This window comes from Astatotilapia calliptera, chromosome 14 (genome assembly GCF_900246225.1).
Source record: "Astatotilapia calliptera chromosome 14, fAstCal1.2, whole genome shotgun sequence".
Taxonomy (NCBI): Eukaryota; Metazoa; Chordata; class Actinopteri; order Cichliformes; family Cichlidae; genus Astatotilapia; species Astatotilapia calliptera.
In genome coordinates this window covers 11,328,118-11,351,200 of record NC_039315.1, presented here as the reverse complement: position 1 = coordinate 11,351,200, position 23,083 = coordinate 11,328,118, and the positions used below count along the sequence as shown (strand labels likewise).

Below are 23,083 nucleotides of genomic sequence, written 5' to 3'. Positions count from 1 at the left end.
GCTCTTCCCGCGAACACGTGGGTGTCATGGCCGAGACGCAACTGTGCGACGCTGACAGTGAGAACAGACGCGAGGCGAGACGCTGGATTTGTGGTGGTCTTACATATTTTATTTATTTAGTTTTTGATTGAATTACTTGGGTCTGTCGGTTTCTGAGGATGCGATGGGCGGTGAGGTCAGTAAAAACCGAAAGGTGAGTCAGTATGATGAGGCGCAGATCGGAGTTGTTTACCTTTTAACACGCTGTAGATATGGAGTCGTCACGTGTAGCGACCCCTAGATGGGGTAAGAGAAGATGAAGGCAGTGGTATTTGAAAGTCTCTTCTGCACCGATCAGCTCACAAGTGGACACAGACCTTCAGTCTGCGGCTCAAATCAGCTTCAGATCGTCTCTTTATTTATTTATTTGTGGGGGGTCATGTGTGATCTATGAGCTACAAAATGTTTCTACCCCATTTACCTCCAACATTAGTTAGTGATGCCAACTAAAAACCTAACCAAGCGCTGCATTTCTTAGTTATTTTTGAGGCTTTAAAGTTTAGCTTTTATTTAAATCAATATTTCATAAAGTCAAAAGCATAACTGCAGTGTATTTCACATTATTCCTCCTGTGTAAAAGCTTTCAGCTCACTAACGCACTGTATTTTACGTCATTCAAATCTCAACAAAACCTAAGTCAGCATCATTACAAAACCTCAGTCTGCACATTGTGGACAGGTCGTGCAGAGTTCGTGATGCCAGCTCATCATTCATTTCCAGAAACAACAACAACACCCCCACAAACGCACAGCGCCGCCTCCTTGTTTTACTGTCCTGGTGATGTTCTTCCTGTCATGCATCCTTCTTATTCCAGTGTTCAGTCACAAACTCTCCAAGGCTACACAGATGTTTCTTTCCTGCAGATTTTATTTATATTTATTTATTTAGTCTTTTGTTATAGTCTCTACGGATACGTTTGTTGGTTTCCTGCCTTGCCAAATTTTGGTTCTACCGGCTGTTAATAATTGTGATGTGGCTGTATTACAAAACATATTGCTGTTGTTCAGAGAGTGGAAGAAACACTTTCATTACTATTAAATATTACTGATTTTAGTTGCAACTGAATAGAACTATATGCAGTATTTCCATTCACCAGCAGATCATCTTGACCACGTCTACATGCGTAGACGTGTTGAGTTGCTGGCGCGTGATTGGTTGATTAGATTGCATTAACGACCAGTTGGGCCTAATAAAGTGTCCAAGGAGTGTTTCCCAAATAGTTATCAGATTTAATTACAGAGTTATACTCTGCAGTTACACGTTTCAAACAAATGCAGTATGCAAAATAGATTCGCGTGTACAGAGGTATCAGCATAAAGTGAGGATAAATAAAATCTGAATAGTAAATATATATTATATATTATAATTTTTTCTTTTAAAATCTAGAGCGAGGGGCCGGCTGCTCAGCGTCGATTCAGCCACGGGTTCCTCTCGAACGTGGGGGTCTCCATCGTTCATAGACTCGGACACTCAGCTGTATTTTCTCGCCCTGTGGGAGCAGACAGCAGGCAGCCCATCAGACTCCTGTTGCCTCCAGAGGACGGCGCTGAGGCGTCCGGCGCAGACCCGACTCCTGCGGCTTTTATCTCTGTCTTTTTGCCCGAGTTCCCACACCGTAGATGTCCTGATCATTTCCAGGTACTGCGGACCACAACACAACCCAGTTAAAGACGCAAAGAGAAGAAGTTCTTTAGGAGAAACAGAAAGATAACAGGGCCTAATTCTGTGCTTACAGATCCTGGGCTTCATCGCTAAAGGCTCATTTGGACCCATCCTAAAAGTCAAAGATATTTCCAAAGAGAAGATCTATGCAGTTAAGGTCAATCCAGTATTAACTAAAGATGTTAAAAATGTGATACTTTTGGACATCTTTAGTGTAATTTTCTTCCTGTGTTGTCATACAGGTTCTGCCAAAGTCTGAGTTATTGAAGCACGGAGTCCTGGAGCAGTCGAAAGAGGAAGTCATCATTCAGGTACAACATTGATAGAAACAAAATTCAAATAGTTGAAATTAAATAATCAAATAAATGTTTATGTCACCTGTTCAGCTTTTTTAACCATGACACAAGTAAATAGGGATTGTAGCAGAGATTGTTTTTTACAGACATGGGCAAAATTTAAGCTCCTGTAGGAACCCCTATGCTGAGGCTAATGATAAACGAGAAATTATTATGCCAATAAACAAATATTACATCTGCATACAGCTGAATTATAGAGTGCTATAAACTGTCTATGTGCTGGCCATAAATACTTACTAATAGGTCAAAATGCAATATTCTTAGTAGAGCTTCTCAAAGCATAAACTGGAGAGGATATCATTGCTGAAAGGAATGTATTCATGTCAAGCAAACATTTCTAAATTTAATGCAAATAGTAGTTATATGGTTATTATAGGAAAGCACAAACTATGTACAATTATAAATGTGATGATAAAAGTGGACCAATTATGCTCATTTCCAGCTTCATATTGCCGTCTTTGGATGCTACTATCCAGAAAGGGAGTGCAAACAGGCAAACCCAGGTGTAGATACAGCTGAGGGGAAATGGAATAAATTAAGCTGATTTTTAATAAACAATAGCGAAGGTGAAATGAGCCTTGGGGTTGCCGGAGGTGGCGTCTAGGCTGATGGCTGAGCCAGAGGGCTGGGTGCATTGTTGGGCAGACTGAGCAGGAGATAGAGACAAGACCGGAGCCAAGCTAAGGGTAAATATGAAAAATAAGATGCAAGAATCAGGATCAGGACAAGTGGTAATGATCTAACTTTAACAATAAACTCAAAGGCTTGACTGTAGAGTGCCGCATAAAGCATGACTCACAATTCAAAATAATCCTTATCTGTCTAATACATAGCTTTGCTCCACCACTTCTGTTTATCCACTGTCGGGAGCTTTTGTTCTGATTGGCTGTACTTTACAAACACAAGGTTTGTCATCAGGTGGGTGGATTCTCAGAACTCACAGCAAAAATCGATGACCAGTCTGATGAACTGTACACTGACTTCAGTATTTAAAATGTTGCTATAATATGAGCATCATTTATAACAGTTTAAGACAGTAAATAAGTAATGACTTAATAGGTCCACTTAAAGGATTACAGTAGGTGGTGTGGCATAGTTTCTGTCCATAGTCCGTAGTCCTCACGCTGCAGGAAACTCTCTGTGCATCCCTCACTAAATGTTCACTGTTCATCTGTGTGTGTCGACTGTTGCATTGCAGCGGCAGCTCAAACACCCTTTTATCCACAATCTGCAGGACTGCTGGCAGACGCAGCGCCATCTCTTCATTAGTGAGTTAATAAATAGAAACGATGGCACCGCTCGACCCTCCCTTCTTCCGCTATCCTTTGTTGTTCCCGAGAAGTTCCCCCTTTCCTCGTCTTTGGTCCCATAGAATAAAAAGTTGTCAACTGTAAAACCAAGCAGTCTAAAAAAAATCTCTGGATAGTGAAGAGGTGCAGTGCCATCTAATGAGCGTCCTGGGTAAAACTGTCCTCTGTGGCTGCAGCTGCTGTGTGACCTTTGCTTACCTAGTGTTGTCACAAATTCAGGTTTTTTTCAGTTAAGATTACTGAAGTGGCTAAAAGATGTTTAACAAAACAAAGAGCATGTGTGTTCTAGACTTAACCCTCTTCCTGACTTCTTCCTTTCCCAAACCACAGTGGGATGAACAAATCATTTTTTGTTTTCTTTTACTTTACGTTTCCTTGCAGATTGCTTTATTTTATTTTTATTTCCACCTTTAGTGATCTGCTTTACCCACGCTGCCAATTTCAAAGTGCTGAGAAGTATGTTTGTGTCTGGTCCTCTGCAGTGTGTGACTACTGCAGTACTGGTGACCTGCACACTTGTTGGTTGCTGAGGGGCCACTTTGGGGAGGAAGAGGTTCGGCTCATTGCTGCAGAGCTGGGCAGCGCACTAGGTTAGTGCTCATCAAATGTCTTGTACTGTCACAGAAATTATGCTTGAGCGCACAGTACACTTTTTTCTTTGAAAAAAAGATTAATGTCATTTAATTCTTGCTCTCTGTCTCTGATTTATTTCTAGGATTTCTACATGACTTAGGAATCATGCACAGAGATATAAAAGTATGATATTTTTCATTTTAATCACTCTTGTAACTTCCACACGTGTGTGTTTAGAACTTTTAATGGTTATGGCTTTGCTGCTTTTTTTTTTTCAGATGGAGAACATTCTGTTAAATGATCAAGGTAATGCTCTTCTGCAGTTGTTGATGATACACTTTTAAGACTGAAGTATTTAAAGAAATCATGGTTAGATGAGTACAGATGCAATGCAGGTAACAGCAGATAAGCATGACATCACAGCTCAGGAGCTTTGCCAAGACACTAACTTAAAATCTCTTTAATATAAACTTGACAACTTCAAGACCCCTCTTACGGAAACATTTATGGTTTTAGTTCTACAAATCAGTCTCTCTTTGTTTTTTTGCCTCTATTCAGGTCACCTTCGACTGTCTGATTTCGGTCTGTCTCGCCGCCTGAAACGAGGAGGGCGAGCTTTCACAATATGTGGGACGATCCAGTACATGGGTGAGATTTGTGGTCGTGCCACAGATACTCTGTGATTGTTTTCCATGACTAACATTAACATGAGAGCCTCACCTGCGTTTCATTCCCCCTGGATTCAGTTGACCCAGTTGTGAATGGGATGCACCTGTAATGTACTCTGCATGTTATTACTTTTTGCTCTATTATTAAGAGGTATTTTCTGCCCTGCATTTAACTTTTTCCTTTTATGCACACACATATATATAAACATATATGTGGATGTGTGGATCTCTGTTTTGGGTGAGCAGCTCCTGAAATCTTGAGCGGGGGTCCGTACAACCATGCTGCTGACTGGTGGTCTCTTGGGATTATGCTGTTCTCACTGGCGACAGGAAAGGTGAAGACACTTAAACTCACTATTTCACGGCTCTGTGTGTAGAAAAGTGCCTGAAAGTGCAGATTATTTTTGCTTTAAATCCACTTGTTTCTCTATTTTTAGTTTCCACTAATGGCAGAAATAGACCACTGTCGCATGCTGGCAAAGGTCAGAGATTTTTCTTATGTGGTGCCTGAGACGTTCAGCTCTGCTCTGATCCTACTCCTTACTGAGGTCAGTATCCACTGCTCTTTTTACTTTGTGCCACCTTAGAGCTATAGTGACATACTCATCTCTTTATCACCATACTGATGTAGCTTTTGTGCAAGAATCCGATGAACCGCCTTCGTAATCTGGAGTGTTTCAAGATGCAGACGTTCTTCCGTGGCACTTCATTCGACCCTTACATCCTCCAGAAGACACCGGTTGAATTCATCCTGGAGCTTAGGACGCACCCCGACTGGGCAGCCAAATCCGCAAGAGGCTTTTCATTGGATTACTTTGATAACTTTGACTGTGATCAAATCCTTCACTCCCCCGTGAGTCCCAGTGAAGTCATAGGGTAGTCAAAGTCTCCTACTTTGGCCAGTGTGGACCTAAAATCGGCTGCAGAGCAGACTTGCAAAGCGAAAAATCGATCTGTTTTTAAGGATACTAGATACATGAATTCTGCATGTGATGGCATTTCCATAACAGACTTGTTTCTCTACAGACTTATGTTACCTCTTGGAATTGAAAGTTGTATTTGGACCCCAAAGCGCTTTACACATCCAGTCATGCACCCATTCACATTCATCCTGGTGGTGATGGCAAGCTACATTGTAGCCACAGCCATCCTGGGGCCCTCTGACCACCACCAGTAGGCAACAACAGGTGAAGTGTCTTGCCCAAGGACACAACGACCGAGACTGTCTGACCCGGGGCTCGAACAGGCAACCTTCCAATTACAATGCGAACGCCCAACTCTTGAGCCACGATCGCCCCATGTTATGCATTTTTAACTGAAACTTCAGCATGTCTCTCCCATGATGCAGTTGAAGGTGAGGTTTTGATGTCTCTATACACATGTGTCCTTGTATTAACTGTATATCATTTTATGTTGTTGCTAACAGTTGTTTAATATACATTGTCTGTTGTTTTTAAATGCAATTGCTCAAATAAAGTTTAATTTTTTAAATCAAGTATTCATTTATTTGTGTTTATTATTTCTTAATACTCTATGATGGGTGGGGGAGTAGAGCTACTACAAGGACCGACCAGTGATGAAAAACAAATGAGTGACACTGAGTTGAATGAACACTGTCTTCCTGACCTTTGTTTCACTGATTAAACTGGGTGTGTTAATGATTAATAAAAGAATTGCGAGGCCTTAACTTTTTTTGGAAACAGTTTAAAGACCACAGAGCTACACGGTGGTTTTATATTTCTGTGTTTAATGGTGGACCATGTTTTTCTTGTTTTCCCCATTGTTGTGTAGTCAACCATTTCTGGATTTTAAGATTAGACTTAAAACTTATAGTTAGTTAATTAGTTATAGTTAGGACTGGATCAGGTCACCCTGAACCATCATGCCTGCCTTGCTCAGGGAACTTTATGTTGACAGGCAGTTCAAGAAAGAGGTCACATACACTGTAAAGACCCAGCTCTCTTTTAGGTTGGACGTTTTTACTTCTATAGAATAAAAATGAGGGAACACCAACCTGAAAGGGTTTCTTTTATATTTCTGTATATCAGCACTAGCACAAAAACATAAATGAGCCTGCTGTATTTTCTGTTGGGCACTTTTCTTATCTCAGGTATCTCAGGCAGCCTTGGGTTGGCCTATTTACAGGAGTGCTCACAAACCCACTGAGGACAACCAATAATAGGACAGAAAATTGAGGACCAGATAAAGTATCATCATTAGATGCTTTTAATTAGGTAACAGAGAAAAAGTCGAGGGTCCCAGAGGAAGCAGCCACACATAATTGCTGTACTTCTTGAAGTCATGAATCTATTTAAAACTGTATCTCCTGAATGGGAGTGCACCAGCTCCTCCCACCACTGCCTCCTGACATTGAATTCCCTCTCAGGCCCTTGTCTTAGACAGGTCCACCATGCCTGTGTTGTGGCTGTATAGTGGCAGGCAGTCCATTGACCCATATCTGCTTTTAGAGGCACACTGACCCACAATAGTGAAGAGAGGAGTCCCCTGAAATCCTGGAGGGCCATCCCACAGACTCTCACCAAATAGTAACATTACATAACTGAACACAACAGAAAACATCAGTTGCAGCTTATCCTGCAAATGTGCAGAAAGACACAGATTGACACGCAAGTAGTCACAATCAAATTCAAAAGCCATGAAATGATCCCGACTGGCTGATGATAAGCTTCGTTCAAGTTTGCATTTTAAACTTTTTAAACCATACACATTATTATTATTCAAAGTATTATTATTTGAAACTTTTCATTTTCAAACAGAAGCCAATTACACAAAATAAAGAAGCAAAAAAAATGGTTGAAAAACCTGCTCTTCATAGTGGAAATGATCCAGTTGACCTAATTTCCTTCTGATTTGGCCCATTTTGGCCCACTTTTACACTGACTGGAACCTGGAAATGATTTCTATTTCTGGAACTTTCCATCATTTTCTTCACAGTTTAAAGCGCTGCGGAAAAGCCACTGAGTGCACGAATTGCTCGGAGACTCAAACACCCCTGAGAATTTGAGGGTGAAGATCAAATTATCAGGAGATTTCAAGCCATCCTCAGGGCACATTTTTACTAATTAGAGTAAAAATAGCACACCATGGGGTGTGGTTAAACGCCTCATTTAGGCCCTTATTGGACAAAAGGTTCTGACTTAATACATGATTTTGTGTTTTGCAAGCAACCTGAACATGTGGGAAGCATTAAAAAAACAATTTGCATGTAAAAGATAAAGTAAACCAGTTTAAAACGCCAGGTTTCTAACCATTGCTGAGTCAAAGTGAGTGTGGCCATCTGAAAAATTCTATATCAATGTGATAAAGATGAAGCTAAATGAATTTGAAAAAAAAAAATCACTATATTTAAATAGAACAATGAATCATCACTTTTTTTTTTATTCATGTGGGGCAAAGGTGGGCGTACACGCTCCGCCCAGGGGTGTTGGCTTGTGAGGTGTGACACACTTGAGCTGGATACAAACTAAAGCTGGCAGGGAGGCTCCATCAGTGTTCATCGCATCAGTAGATGAGACCCATTTTAATTTCAGGTAAGAGCTTTTATCTTGTTATTTTTATATTCAGCTGATTTTAATGCTGTCTTCACAAACTTGAAATACAAGCTGCCTTTAGATTTTATTAAATTTTGAAGATTTGTGCAGCAGCTCTGACAATTTCATATATTTTTTACACTGCTATCAGTGTTTGATTAACTGCGTATCTGACTCTGATGAAAGATTTTGTGGTCTTGTGTTTTTCCCCACCTAATTAGCCTCTTCCTAGTGCTGTGAAAATCACATTTGGAAATCAGAAAATATTTGAATGGCATCCAAGCCTGGACTTACTATTAAAGGGCTATAAAGTGATAAACCTTTTCTTCACATTACCAAACAACGATGCACTCAAAGCTTTATAAACAGCTGCAGACAAGCTCATTATTGGAAAAGTACCAATATGGATCAATCTGCTGTTACTGTATCCTGCAAATCAAACAAGCTCTCACATCTTTAAGGTAGACAGATGATAGGAGGACGGGTGTTAAATCTAGATAAAACTGGACTAATTTTCTGTTTGATTCCACTTCAGTGTCTGCCCTTTTTAGCTGCTAATGACTGAATAATAATCAGTCAAATCTTCTTCCAAAGGCTGCTCAGACAATCAGTCACTCAGGATGACGCATCAGTTCCCAACGCTCTCCGAGGCTCAGAAGAGGGAGCTGCATGAGACCGCTTTACGCATAGTTTCTCCAGGGAAGGGCATCCTGGCTGCAGATGAGTCTGTAGGTCTGTAGCGCTCCTTCTTTAAACATGCACATTTAGTGAGTGCACACCTTATGTCCAATCCAATCAAAGAGTGTAAGTTATCACCAGTGTAAGTTAAATGTCACTGACAATACACCCACTGCAGGCAGTATGGCTAAGCGGCTGGCTCAAGTCGGAGTGGAGAACACGGAGGAGAACCGCAGGCAGTATCGGCAGATCCTCTTCAGTGCGGACGATCGCATCAACAGCTGCATCGGAGGGGTCATCTTCTTCCACGAGACCCTGTACCAACACTCTGATAATGGCGTTCCCTTTGTCAAAATGATCAGGGACAGGGGAATCCTGGTTGGGGTCAAGGTCTGACCACTTAGAATTCAATCTGTTTAGGTTATCATCTTTTTTTGATAATAGGTTTGGATTTTGATTCAAATCATTGTCTGCATTCTTCAGGTTGACAAAGGTGTTGTTCCCCTGGCAGGAACTTGTGGAGAAACCACCACACAGGGTCAGTCCGACTCACACTGGACCGCTGCTGATATCAACCATTTCATCACCACAATTTCCCATTTATGAACATTTCCCTTCTCTGTTTTTTTCTTTGTACTTTTTACACTTCTCCACAGGTCTGGATGGATTGTCTGAGCGTTGTGCGCAGTATAAAAAGGACGGTGCTGTCTTCGCAAAGTGGCGCTGTGTGCTCAAAATTAGTGACGTCAATCCATCAAAGCTGGCTATCACAGAAAATGCGAATGTTCTTGCACGTTACTCTAGTATCTGCCAGCAGGTCAGAACTCCAAATCATAAAGCCTAAATGCTTATCCACACATCACTGTGATCTAATGCATATACAGTGTTTGATCATCTATCTTTCCTTGAACAGCATGGCATCGTGCCCGTCATAGAGCCAGAGATTTTGCCTGATGGTGATCATGACCTGAAGCGCTGCCAGTATGTCACTGAGAAGGTAGGGAGTGGCTGCACTGTTACTTTTATGGGTTTTTCAGACATTCTGTACCACTTTGCTGCTTCTTTAGTAAAACAGTGTCTGTGTTGCAGGTCCTGGCTGCAGTGTACAAGGCCATGTCAGACCACCACGTGTACCTCGAAGGCACTCTGCTCAAACCCAACATGGTCACTCCTGGACACAGCTGCTCCACCAAATACAGCCCAGAGGAGGTTGCAATGGCAACCCTCACTGCTCTGCGCCGCACAGTTCCCCCAGCTGTGACAGGTAAGTTAAAATGATGCTCTCATTTAGAGGTTTAGAAACAGAAACGTGTGCAGAAACCAAACAGAACAAATTCATGTTTTCGTCCACAGGAATTGCTTTTCTGTCAGGAGGTCAGAGTGAAGAGGAGGCCTCTATCCACCTTAATGCCATCAACAACTGCCCTCTGCCCAAACCCTGGGTCCTGACGTTCTCCTTCGGACGAGCCCTGCAGGCGTCTGCACTCAGAGCCTGGAGAGGACATAAAGAAAATGAGAAAGCCGCCACTGAACAGTTCATCAAGAGAGCAGAGGTAGCTTCCAGTCGTTTTTTAATGCACACATAAAAAAAAGAACCAGCTGCTATTTGTATGACGTTTCTCTGCTTGTTTGCTCTCTGTTGTATCTGCAGGTGAACAGTCTGGCATGTCAGGGAAAGTACACCGGTGGAGATAACTATGGAGAGGCTGGCCAGCGCATTTACGGTTCCTGCCATGCATATTGAAGAGTATAAAAAGAACATTTTAACTAGCAGTGTGTTCTTCCACACCATAACAAGATATATTACAGAGGAGATGTACTGCATTTTCTTAGGTTATTTCAGAATATTGGCCTACATAATGATATTAAATGAAATATCTTGCCTTGACAAATGAGAACAATCAGAACATGGCCTTGGGTGTTTCTAACACATGTGCTGAATGAAAGGCTCATGCTTTACTTGTGTTGTAGCAGTACTTTGACTAGAGCTTTAAATCCTGCAGTTAATATTGCAATGCCAGCCTAACATGTGCTCCACAGTAATGATATTAGTTCGACTCAAAACACAGTTAACTAAATAGTTAAAGAAGCTGAATCTATATGATACAGCTCCCAATCTATTATTTAGAAGTTGTTATGTGAAGCTTCTGTGCTTGTGTGACAGAGAAAGTGGATTTGTGTAGTTCAGTTTCTTTATTTAGTTTAGCAGTGAACATGCACAAATAGACATATTGTAAGAGAATTAGCTTGAAGCTAAATTGCATCTACAGTCCCCAGGTATGAAGTACAATCAGCTCAATAAGTAATATACAACACATGCTGATGTGTGTTATCATTCTTAGTAGCATTATATGTCTAATAAACATATTTCAAATGTAAGTATTTAGGCAATAAAACTGTGTTCTAGTAAAGTCTGATTGAGATTTTTTGTTTTATGAAGGTTAATGGTATGTCACGCTCTTTATAAGACGACAGACACTGATTCACTATGTGGAGAAAATTCGTTTTCATTTTTTTTTCATCTTTCAAACCCTGTAATTTAAGGGTATTCTATATGTTATCTAATGTGTCAAATGTCCAGAAAAGGCATCTGACACGTGATGCTGGAGCGCTTCTGTGATATTCTTTGTCAGTTACAGTTCATTTCCACCATTCCGTAGTTTGACATACGTGTAACTCCTAATAGTTCAAAATGTCACATTCAAATATTTATGGACATTTTTTTTTTCATTTCAAGCCCGGTTCAAGTCTTTTTTTTAAATAAGAAAAACTAACAACAAATTTACTCAAAACAGTGTGATGTACCCTTGATAATGTTTTGACACATCAGTATATATATCTGGAGCCTATCCCAGCTGTATTAGGGCAAGAGACATGAAACACCCTGGACAGGTCGCATGTCTGTCCCAGAGCTAACACATAGAGACAGACAACCATTCCCACTCACGTTCACATTCAATTAACCTAACCCCACTAACTGCATGTCTTTGGATCGTGGGATGAAGCCAAAGTATCTAAAGAGCAGCCACGCAAACACGGGGAGAACATGCAAACTCCACACAGAAAGACCCTGGATTTAATTTATTTGTGCTATAATAATAATATTACTACATGAGATTACAAATATTTGAATCTAAATTCTAATGAATGTACTCAGTATGTACACAAGCAGCAAGAGAATACACCTTTAGCTTGCAGTTAGCTAATACACCTTCAGCTCCCAGACATACTGTGACTAACTGCACACAAACAGTTAGTGTGTTTGCTGATATTTGTTGAGCTGATAGAAATGTTGAATTTGAAATTACCTGACAGTTAAAAAAACGTCACTCACTTCATGCTTCCTCCTTTTCTTTAGAGCTAGATACATTTTGAAGCAATGCAAACACAACTAATGGACTCCTGCACTCCCTCCGGCCTGCTATAAAAAAAGCTATAAATGATACCGCTGAACTAAAAGTAATGAGTCTGTTTTGAAAATGTACGAAGTAGACAGTACAGATATTTGTTTTAAAATGTAGGGAGTAAAAGTAAAAAGTTGTCACAAAAATAAATACTTAAATAAAGTACAAATACCTGAAAAGTCTACTTCAGTACAGTAATGTAGTATTTGTACTTTGTTAGTTCCCACCTATGCACCTTTCTAGTGCTTTACCCTATTTTCACAAAGGGCTCTAGACTATATAATAAAATGCAACAACAAAGACAGTATAAAAAGAAACTAAAACTAAATAAAAGCAATCCACAGGTGGGTTTTAGGCTTCTTTTTAAAAGTATCAGGTGTGTCCACAGATCTTAAGTGCATTGGAAGTGAGTTCCACAACTTGGGAGCCACAACCTCAAAAACACAGACTCCTTTTGTCCTTAACTTGAACCTAGGTACCAAGGGCGCCTCCAGAATTTCTTTCATAGGGGTGGCCATATGGGGCCACTAGAAATACACCAAAAACAGAATTTCCAGTTTTATTATGCTGTTGTCAAATATAGGATAGTTGAAAAATATCGCAAAAAAGAGAGAAAGAAAAGAATGATATGCCTACCTAATTTTCCACTGTTAAAGTTGATGTCACTGAAAATAGGTATATATGAAAACCAAATAAGATTTTGAAATCAATAATAATCTGCTTTAACTGATTGATTAATTGATTGGTTGATTGGCTGAAATTCCACCCATTGCTTTAATGATTCTCAGCAGAGCTGACAGAAGAAGCTTAAGATTCATATTCCCAGAATGGAGTTAGCTTTAAGCGCAAACCTGTTCAGTAAAGACAAAAAAAGGATTAGTGGTCTGTCCAGGGATTGGCAGCAGCTTTTCTGCAACCTTATTACATTATTATCAACATAGGGCAGTCTTGCCAGGTGGGGCCACTGGGTAGGGATCCGGATAAGGCAACATTTTTCCGATTTTCTATTATCTATTGTTCAGTATTTCATTTGTTTTATCTTCAGAGATGCTCTTCTGATTACCTTCGTTGTAATGAGTGGAAGTTAAGTTACTGTTGCCTTTCTATCAGCTGAAAGCAGTGTGACCATTCTCCTCTGACCTCTGGCATTAACAAGGCATTTTTGCTCACAGAACTGTTGCTCAGTGGATATTCTCTTGTTTTGAGACCATTCTCTATAGACTCTAGGGGTGGTGGTGTGGGGAAATCCCAGCATAAGGCAGTTTCTGAGGTATGCAAACCAGGCTGTCATACACTAACAACTATGCGACATTGAATATCACGTAAATCACTTTTCTTCCCCATTCTGGGCTGTATTATTGAAAAAATTATATTAATTATATTCTTGAATTAACAACTGGTAAAAATGAAGCAAAATTATAAGCCTGTTGGTAAGTGTCTATATTTATAAAACATTTATTATTTAGCTTATGCTTATATTATATATAAATAATACCAATATAGCAAGTCTTGCATTATAAGCGATGTGCATTATATGATATTGTAATATATATTATTTGACGACAAATGATATTAACAAAAACATTAATAGCTTTGGATATGGTCGGACTATTTTCTAAGGCGGATGTGTCAGACTCGGCTGTAGTGTTTCCGGTGTTGATGAATGCCCTGCTCGGTTAAAAAAACGCGCTGGGGTAGGAGTCACCTCGTCGGGAGTATTGTCTGCTCAGTAAATACCCTTCACAGTGTAGCGTAAAACAGCGCTCATTTGATTGCTTTCTCGTTTTTCTTTTTGCCTCGACCACTCGCAGGCGCTCGGGGCCTAATCACCAGCAGGCGTTAAAGAATCCTGGAAACAGCGAACTGTTAGCTTGAGTTAGCAGCGATGTCGGGTGTTGTGCGAGGCCCCGCTGGGAACAACGACTGCCGAATTTACGTGGGAAACCTCCCGCCAGATATACGCACAAAAGATGTGGAAGACGTGTTCTACAAGTATGGGACGATTCGAGATATCGACTTGAAGAACCGGAGAGGGGGACCCCCGTTCGCCTTTATTGAATTCGAAGACCCCAGGTAAGAAGCTAACGGTTAGACGCGCCAGGCCCGATGCGGTCCCATTGTGTTGCTAACAAACTCGTGTGTGTGCTAACGCGTTGCTTAGTGCTCAGACTATTTCCTGGATGTTTTTTTTCTGTTATTCCCGTAATTAAATTTGGTATGTGTGTGCGCGCGTGCTACTTTCGCTTTCGACTTGGTTTGCATACGCCTGTGTCCCGTTTTTCCTGCGCTGAAGCTTGGTGCCTTTGTGGTATTAATGTCCATGTTGCTGGAGATTAATACACCCGCTTCACTTCTTCGCTGCAGACGACTTGCGTCAAAGCACTCGCAGCTTTACGCTTTGCTACATGTTGATTTGGTCAATCGTTATATTTCTTTCATGAAACAAAAGTTTCATGAGACTAAAATGCTGCAGTTGCATTTGCAAAGCGGATTAGTAGACGTTAAGTAATAAAGCTAGCCGCTAACATGGCTGCTTGCGTGTTGCAAGCCTGTTCGTTCGTGCATTTGTTTATGTCTAAGGCGAAACTGTTTTATTTAATAGGGACGCTGATGATGCCGTCTATGGACGTGATGGATACGACTACGACGGCTACAGACTGCGAGTGGAGTTTCCTCGGAGCGGCAGGGGATCCAGAGGAGGGTTTGGGATCGGAGGAGCGCCCAGAGGCAGATATGGACCCCCTTCCAGACGATCTGAGTACAGAGTCGTTGTGTCAGGTAAACAAACCAAAAATATGCAATGCCAGGCAGTTATTTGTCTGTCTGAAGGGGAGGGGGGGGGGGCTTATTTTATTTTTATGATTATAGTGAGTGTAGTTTTTGAGACACATGAAAGTTTTTGTGTTTATGTTATGGAAACAAAATCTCCTGTAGAGTGTTTCAGCGGTTTTAAGACTGTCTTTGAATGCATTTGCCTATGCAAACTTGCTGTTGCACAACCACAATGAGCCTTTGGGCAGTGACTGCATGTAAGCACAATCTACCTGGATAGAGTTAAGATGGGGACAAAATTATGTATTGCTGTTGTTTCTGGCCATTTGATAACTTCAAGTGGTTAAATATTTTTCTCACACACATGGTGATTTCCCTTTGTCAGTTTTGTTTATATAGCACGTTACACATCAACTGGATGTGCTTAACTACAAGTTAAAAATAAATTGCATAGCTCTACAGTGATTTAATGCAAGAAAACCTCAAAAAACAACAGAAATTTACAAGGGAATAAGACTACATTTCAAACACACAGTTAAGTGTAAACCACTCAGAATAAAAAGTTTTTGGATGTAGACACAGTTGAACTTGACCTCAGGACAGCTGGCGGCTTTGTTGCAAAAAACAGGACAACAATAACTGAAGGCACCCTCAGCATCATTGGGTCTAATTTTATGAACATTTAAAAGATCTGCACCTGATTACCTGAAACTTCTAACTGGGTTATAGACACTAAGCCAGTCAGACATACTGATGGGCCAAACGGTTAAATGTTTGTGAAAGATTTTAAAGGTAGTTATGTATTGAACTGGGAGCCAGTGACGTGACTTCATGATTGGGGTAGTAAATTCATATTTCTGTGTATGTGTTAGGTAGCCCGTTGTGGTAAAAATGTTTTAGATGTAAGAAAACTTCAAAAACTCCTAAGGATAAATGTGATTTTCTTTATTGGTGGCAGCCACTGATATCTACATCTAGGGCTTCGATAATACTGACGGTCGAGTAATCATTCCTGTAATACTGCTTTGAAGTATAACAAGAAGGGGGTGGATTGTGATGTAAATTCTCAGTGGACAAGTCGACAGTCACAAAAAGCAGACATCAGAGAGCTGTTATTTTTATCGAGTAGATCTGGCCATAGAGTAAAATTTCCCTTAATCTGTATAAAAAGAAAACAGTCTCATGGTAGTTGGCTGCAGTGCACACTAAATATGTAAAAGTATTCGGAACCAGTACATTTTTAAATAAAATATGTCTTTTACTTATTAATGCACCAGCAAATCTTAGTGTATCTTGGTGTTAAATGACTAAATCTGAAACAGACCAGCTCTGGGGCTCTTAAACATTCATCCTTGTGTGCATAAACACAGCTGGAGGGTTCACTGTGTGTGTTGACGTAATGTTGGTGTTTTTCAGGGCTCCCTCAGAGCGGCAGCTGGCAGGACCTGAAGGACCACATGCGTGAGGCAGGCGACGTGTGCTACGCCGACGTTTACAGAGACGGGACTGGAGTGGTAGAATTTGTGCGCAAAGAAGACATGACCTATGCCGTTCGCAAGCTGGACAACACCAAATTCCGCTCCCATGAGGTATGTGTATGATTTTTAGCATCATGGATGATTGTTCTATGCTTTGCTGTGCTGAGGTGAGTACGTCAGGAAATGTGACGTGTCGAGAACAACAGCCAGCCCTTAATTCCATCTGTGGCATTTCCACCGTAGGCAGGAATGTATGCCTTTTCAATGTCAAGTTCTCTTGTGTCCGCCAGGGAGAGACTGCTTACATTCGTGTGAAATTAGACGGTCCCCGCAGCCCAAGTTATGGAAGATCACGCTCTCGCAGCCGTGGCAGCCGGAGCAGGAGCCGCAGTCGGAGCGCCAGCCGCAGTCGCAGCAATTCCCGTGGTCGTGGCAGAGGATCTCCCCGCTACTCACCCCGTCACAGCCGCTCTCGCTCCCGTTCCTAAGCTTTTCTGCCGTCGATGTTTTGCTCCTTTTGATGTATACCCTCCTGTTTTTACATCCTATGAGTTTCTCCAGATGTCAGCTATTGATTTTAATTTCTCCCCCCCCCCCCTTTTTTTTTCTTGTCCTGGTGTCCTTGTGGATGATCTTGGTATGTAGTTGTACCACCCCCACCCGTGCTTCAACCCTTCCCTCTGTCTCCTGCAGCTTTGTCCCTTCTTCTCCCCCCCTCCCTCCCACTCCCCTCTCTCTCCACCTCTCGCTCCCTTTTTTCTGTCCTAAAGTTTTGCAAAAGTAGAAGTTGTGCTGTGTCGAACTTCAAAAATGTTGAGTTGTTTATAACCTTCACTCAATGTTTTTGCAAGTACTGAAAATTTAAAGTTTTGTTTTTGGTTTTGTTTTGTTTTTTTCTTATATATTAAAAAAAAAAAAGCTTCTCATTGGATATGTGGGGTGGGCTGTTTGAAAGGGGAGCCCGATGCTTAACTGTATTTTACCCTTGTGTCTTCCTTTAGACATCTGAAGAGAAGGATTAAAGTGATTTGGAATAAAACCATTGTGGAGAACATTTCATTTGTATGGTCAGGATAGGACATCTAGGAGCAATCAGGTCGAGGCAATGGTACGCTTCATATTCCATAAATTGAACGTTTCTGATCGGTTGCTGTATCATGCATGTCATTTTAACAAAGCCACGTACTGTACTTTGTTATATATACAGTTTTTAACATGCTACTTCTGACCTGTGACAGAATAAGCAGTCCTAAATCAAGTGTTGTGATGTAAGTGTAACATCTTTGCTGTCAAATGTGGGGGAAAAAAGTGAATTCACTACTTTGATGCAAAGTGTCTCACTTAAATATCCTCATTGCTTTAAATGTTTTCAGGGAGTGATTGTTTTTGTGCTCAGTGGCATTTAAAAATCTGAATCTGACATGAGTGCTTCAACATGGCTTAAAAAAAAAACAAAAAAATAGGCCCCCAAATCTTGACATTTTATTCTAACGGTCTGCCTCTGATTTTCTTCCTGGTATTTCAAGGTTTTGATTGGAGGAGTGGCTCAGTGGATCCCAATCCTTGGAGCTGGATGAGTGGATCGATTAGGGAAGGGATAGGCAAGGATGGATGCTCGGAACGGGATCAGTTTTCCAGGATTCAGATGAGTTGATATCAGAACTTAAAAAAAAAACAAAGAAAAAAAACAAACAAATGGGAGTCTCAGAACATTTTTTTTATTATTAGGCCCCCATCCTGCCTATCTTTTAAAGGTTTTCAGGGATAATGGCTTTATTAGAAGAAAACGAAACTGAGGACCAGGAAGTTGGATCAAAGGATGGAGTCGTAGATGCCTGGTATGAAGGAATTAAAATTGGGGAGGTTGGGAAAGGGGTTTCACATGGGTGTAGTTTGTATGTTTTTAATTTTGCTTAATCTTTTTTTTCTTCCTCTTAGCATTTTCAATAAAACACTTTGAAACAAGGACATTTAGTTTGTCTTTATTTCCAACATAAACCCAAGCACGAATTCTTTACCATTAATAAAATAAACCTGTTTGATCTCCCTCATTACATTTACGTTTGTAACCAAACCAACTAAGGATAACCATGGAGTTAGGAAACAAAGGAAGAGCAGCAGCTGTGGACATGAAACACCACCACAGCAGCCTGCCCGTGTTCATTATTCAAAGCTCTCGTGTCCCTCAGCTGTGACGGTGACTGATGAAAGGGCCTTTTACGCACAGCCGAGTGATGCCTGCCGTGCGCCGTGGTCTCGTTTCCTTTTAGCCCACAGTCGGTGGTGTATACCGTGAATGATGCATTGTGGGATGAAATAAGATGCCGGCAGACAGGAGCTGGAGAAAAACGCTTGCAACACACGGGGAAGCTGCTGCCCAGCCAATGGCAGGGTTCAGCATACAGCAGAGGGGCGGGGAGCTGCTGGAGCACAGCGGAGAGCCAACCTACCTACATGCTTATTGTGTAAATCTTTAAAAAGCAATTACCCGCAGCATCATCCTAACCTTACCCACCGGCTGGGTGAAATAGGCTACTTATTTTTGGAAAGGAGTGTTTTCAGGTGGCTCGAGAAAAGGTGGGTTGCATATTTTTCATAATCTGAGGGGGGGGAAAAGACTGACTCTCATGTCTTGACATATTTCTGATTCGAGTTATTTTTCTTGTTCTTATATGATGATCTGCTCCTGTATGCCTCTTTGCATTTTGAATGATTGGATATGTAGGTTGTATTGGCGTATTTTGGCGGATTCTATATTTGAGTGGGCATATTTTGATACTTTTGCCCTCCTGATGCACAAGCTGCTTTAATCCGAAAGTGATTTTTGCCAAGTAATTTAACTCCACCTGTATCAAGTTTCGCACTCAATCTTTGCAAACGCTCAAGTCAACGTCTGATCAAACATATAGGCACAAATACACAGCCACGAGTTGTAGATTCAGATGAGTGGGATTGGTGGGAAACGCTTTGCCAAATGGCCAGTTTTCTGCTTGTGGTGTTTGCGATGATCCGGGCTGGCCTAAACCGTCCCCATCACCACGTGCGGTGTTAATTTTCAGTGCGGTACGTGCGTGAACGTGCTCCCTTCTTCCTCCGCAGACATCCTCAACCATGACTGACAGGAAAGCTGTGATCAAGAACGCAGACATGTCCGAGGACATGCAGCAGGACGCGGTGGACTGTGCCACCCAGGCCATGGAGAAGTACAACATAGAGAAGGACATTGCAGCCTACATCAAGAAGGTGAGACAGGAGGGGGTGCTTGGATGGATCCAAGCAGAGCTCTCACCGACAGAGCATGATCAGCAAATTGAGACACTAACACATTCTCACATCTATTTTTGCCCAGCGTGGAGATGAGACACGTGATCAAAGACATAGTCAGGGTTTTCTTTTTATTTGGCACGTTTAAAAATCCTTCCTCCAAAGCAGGGGCGTTTCCAGGATTTTTAGAATTTGGTGAAACATGGCACAGTTAGAAGTGGCAACACAAGAGCATGAAGACTGTATGGCAGTCACTGACTTCTTACTTTAAGGCATAATCGTACTTGAGTACTAATACAAAAGTTTTTGTCACTATGCACAAACCTATACAGTTTGTACATACAATCATTGATTCATTAATGTGTGTTTTACTTTAATGTGTCAACTGGACATGATTTTAATTGGTCAACTGGCTTCAACTTAACTTATAGGACATCAGTAGATTAAAATAAGCAAAAATAAGTTATTAAAGATTTAAAATGAATGGTTTGAAGTATAACATTTGAATCCAGAATATACTGGAGGGGAAAGGGGCTAATAGAAATGCATTAAAACTGATGGTAAATAAGTTATGTGTCCTTGGTCCTTTCCACTCTAGCCCATTGGTAATGTTTGTAAGGCCCCCTCTGCACATGCTCTTACACGAAATTACATAAACTAGAATAAAAAAAGCTTTTGATTTGTTTGTTTTTATGTGCATCAATTTCCCAATACAAGAGTGGAACTCAAACCTTTATAGAGTGCTTTAAGAAGAAGTACAAAAACTTCAAACTGTTGGCTGCTAATGCACAAAGTAACAAGAAAAAGGAAAGCAATAGTAGTAATAATGTTTTTCTTATGAAAAGCCTGGCTAAGCAGGTTTTTGTGTGCTTTTGCAAGTCTGTTTCTAGTTCTCATACACACTTGCCTGCAGCATATTGGCATGAACGTTAAACTTGTTTAAATAAATGATCTAAATAACAAATTAGTGCTTACAGATTATCAACTATTTTTGCATTTCCCGCTGCAGATCATACAACTCCCATGTTCCTGCTGAGGACCACAGTGTGGAGACAGTTATCCAGTTTATTGAATAGCTTTAACTGAAACTAAAACTGGTTTGATATAGAAAAAAGCAGGGATTAAATGTGCTATAATGTCATTGTAACTAATAATATTTTAATTAGTCCTTCAGGAAAATTAAGGTTGGGCATGACCTCTATACAATATAAATCCATCCAATCCATATAAAGTAACTTGGACCCTGATTGCTGTCGTCCTCTTGACTCTTTTCAGGAGTTTGACAAGAAGTACAACCCCACTTGGCACTGCATTGTCGGGAGGAACTTCGGCAGCTACGTCACCCACGAGACAAAGCATTTCATTTACTTTTATCTGGGCCAGGTGGCCATCTTGCTCTTCAAGTCAGGCTGAGAAGTTTCTGATGGGTATTGAGGAGTTTTTCTCCCTGAACCTAAATCGGAAATGCACTGGTGGCTGATGTCTCCCATACACTAATAACGACATACCATAACGATGCAAAACCGGCCATGCGCAATTGCATGGACTATACACTATTTAATATGTATGTTACAGTAAGTTTACTTTTTGATAGTTGCCATTTGAATGCAACGGAAGTAGTTTTTGTTGATGCTGTTAAATTCTAGGTTGTAAAAGATTTCAATGTGGCCCTTGATTTTACGTGAAAGGAAAGCTGTAGAATGTAGTGGTGCATCCGCTTTCCTTCTCAAGTGGCATTGCCAGACCCCGTTACGAGACAATGTTGATTTTGGTGGTAAAACCATCCCGCGTGCACCGGTTTAGCAAATCATCGTCCACATTAACCTGTGATCATATAAAGAAAACAAATAATGGGGTTTGTTATCTCTGCTGCCAATTTCCAAGGAATTATGTTGCTTGAAGATGCACGCCATTCAGTATCTCCACTGTTTTCAATTGGGATTTAAGACAGACCCACAGCAGAAGTGAAATTATTGCAGCCGTGTTCAGAAAAGATGTCACATTTTGGACCCAACACAAGTCAGTGCAATCATTTGCAGGGATTTTCAGTTCGAACGCTCTTAAATTTTCACTGTGAAGAACGATGGGGGCCGATAAGCCTCCCATACACAGACCTTAACCTGTAATGTACGACTTGTAACACTAGAGACTGGCTACCCAAATTTCCCATCTCAACTACTCGGACTCGAGTCTTATAATCCTGTGTTCCTGCATGTTTTACCACAGATTATTTAAACGTTATATAGGAGACAAACAGAAGCTCTTCTTGGACACTTTTGTGTGTTTTATTATTATTTTTGTTAAACCTTTGAGTTTGTGAATAATGGCCTGGGCTAAGTGTGTCTTGTCCCAGTAATTGCTATAAAGCAGCATTAGGACAATGTTTAGATGAAGCATCTGCAGCCGACTCCACCAAGGCTACCAACGCCCATGTGTTTCAGGTTGTGACGTCTTTTGTGGCTACCTTTTTAAGTTGCATCCCCCCCACAATGCCTTTAGTTCTGCATTGCCAGTGTACTGCCAGACATGAGGTAAGGACAAAGCATTCAGAGTTGGGACTTTTCAAAGCAACAAGAAGCAGGCTTCCTCTTGTCTATCTCAGATTTTTGGCTTTTCGTTTTGTAATGTCTGCATAACTAGTTTGAAATGGCGATGCACAGTGTTTGCGTTCTGATTAAATATGTTGTCTGTGAGGACAGATTTGAGGGTTTTCGTGCACAGAGCCAGATGACAGATAAAGGCCGAATGTTTCTCAGATGTTCCCTCCTTTATGTGAGCTACGTGTGAAATGTGTATCTCAAGTGTTAGCTTGGTTTGACATCGTTTCTCTCTAAGTTTTTTTTCTTTCTTTTTTGAGGGACGTCTTCCTAACTATTGTCAATGTAAACTGATTTAGTATTGTTTTCCTCTGGCATGTATTTTTGCTGTGTATATGTAGGAGCCGTTCCAATGCTGTTAAATTTGCACAAAACGTGTGCCTGTCATTGCTCTCAAATGTAACTGGCTTGAGTACAATTGCACTTCATCAGAAATAAATACAGTAGGTTGCTACAGAACCAAAACCATGTAACTCGATAAAATAAAATGTTGACTTATTACACTGTGGTCTTTCATTCTGTCCCTCTGAGGCAAATCTGAGCTTCAACAGTGTTTTTTGTACCCGTGCATGCGAGTGTCTGACTTTAAATCTGTTGGTGTTCACAGTATTTTTTATTTTTAAACTTGAGGGTGACTTACCAGGCTGCATTTTTAAAGCAAAATGATACTCCTGATGATACCTCGGTACCAACTGAGTGCCATTTAAATGCCACAGATTACCTAAGTATTG

General features: G+C 40.9%; 4 protein-coding genes across 7 annotated transcripts; all 4 read left to right on the top strand.

Annotated features, from left to right (window-relative positions):
* Positions 1-7: 7 nt before the first annotated feature.
* Positions 8-5,774, top strand: LOC113035917 (uncharacterized serine/threonine-protein kinase SgK494-like). 4 transcript variants are annotated; one of them, XM_026191783.1, is made up of 12 exons: positions 8-175; positions 1,426-1,677; positions 1,775-1,858; positions 1,944-2,012; positions 3,256-3,325; positions 3,850-3,957; positions 4,083-4,123; positions 4,219-4,246; positions 4,499-4,588; positions 4,855-4,943; positions 5,046-5,156; positions 5,240-5,774. In XM_026191783.1, the coding sequence occupies exons 1-12, from the start codon at positions 164-166 to the stop codon at positions 5,486-5,488; spliced, it is 1,203 nt and encodes a 400-aa protein (XP_026047568.1). In that variant the 5' UTR covers positions 8-163; the 3' UTR covers positions 5,489-5,774. The 4 variants fall into 4 exon arrangements, with proteins under 4 accessions (XP_026047568.1, XP_026047567.1, XP_026047569.1 ...); XM_026191782.1 differs by having other exon boundaries at positions 8-193; positions 1,775-1,852; XM_026191784.1 differs by having other exon boundaries at positions 8-193; positions 3,292-3,325.
* Positions 5,775-8,098: 2,324 nt separating this feature from the next.
* On the top strand, positions 8,099-11,248 carry LOC113036162 (fructose-bisphosphate aldolase C-like). Its single transcript, XM_026192297.1, has 9 exons — positions 8,099-8,159; positions 8,754-8,891; positions 9,016-9,227; positions 9,321-9,375; positions 9,494-9,654; positions 9,751-9,834; positions 9,927-10,101; positions 10,191-10,390; positions 10,489-11,248. The coding sequence occupies exons 1-9, from the start codon at positions 8,138-8,140 to the stop codon at positions 10,579-10,581; spliced, it is 1,140 nt and encodes a 379-aa protein (XP_026048082.1). The 5' UTR covers positions 8,099-8,137; the 3' UTR covers positions 10,582-11,248.
* Positions 11,249-13,878: 2,630 nt separating this feature from the next.
* Positions 13,879-18,457, top strand: srsf1a (serine and arginine rich splicing factor 1a). The gene is made up of 5 exons (XM_026192625.1): positions 13,879-14,314; positions 14,844-15,019; positions 16,430-16,602; positions 16,782-17,599; positions 18,018-18,457. The coding sequence occupies exons 1-4, from the start codon at positions 14,127-14,129 to the stop codon at positions 16,977-16,979; spliced, it is 735 nt and encodes a 244-aa protein (XP_026048410.1). The 5' UTR covers positions 13,879-14,126; the 3' UTR covers positions 16,980-17,599; positions 18,018-18,457.
* Positions 18,458-18,788: 331 nt separating this feature from the next.
* dynll2a (dynein, light chain, LC8-type 2a) lies at positions 18,789-22,853 on the top strand. The gene is made up of 3 exons (XM_026192626.1): positions 18,789-19,068; positions 19,591-19,734; positions 21,031-22,853. The coding sequence occupies exons 2-3, from the start codon at positions 19,603-19,605 to the stop codon at positions 21,166-21,168; spliced, it is 270 nt and encodes an 89-aa protein (XP_026048411.1). The 5' UTR covers positions 18,789-19,068; positions 19,591-19,602; the 3' UTR covers positions 21,169-22,853.
* The last annotated feature ends 230 nt before the right edge of the window (positions 22,854-23,083 follow it).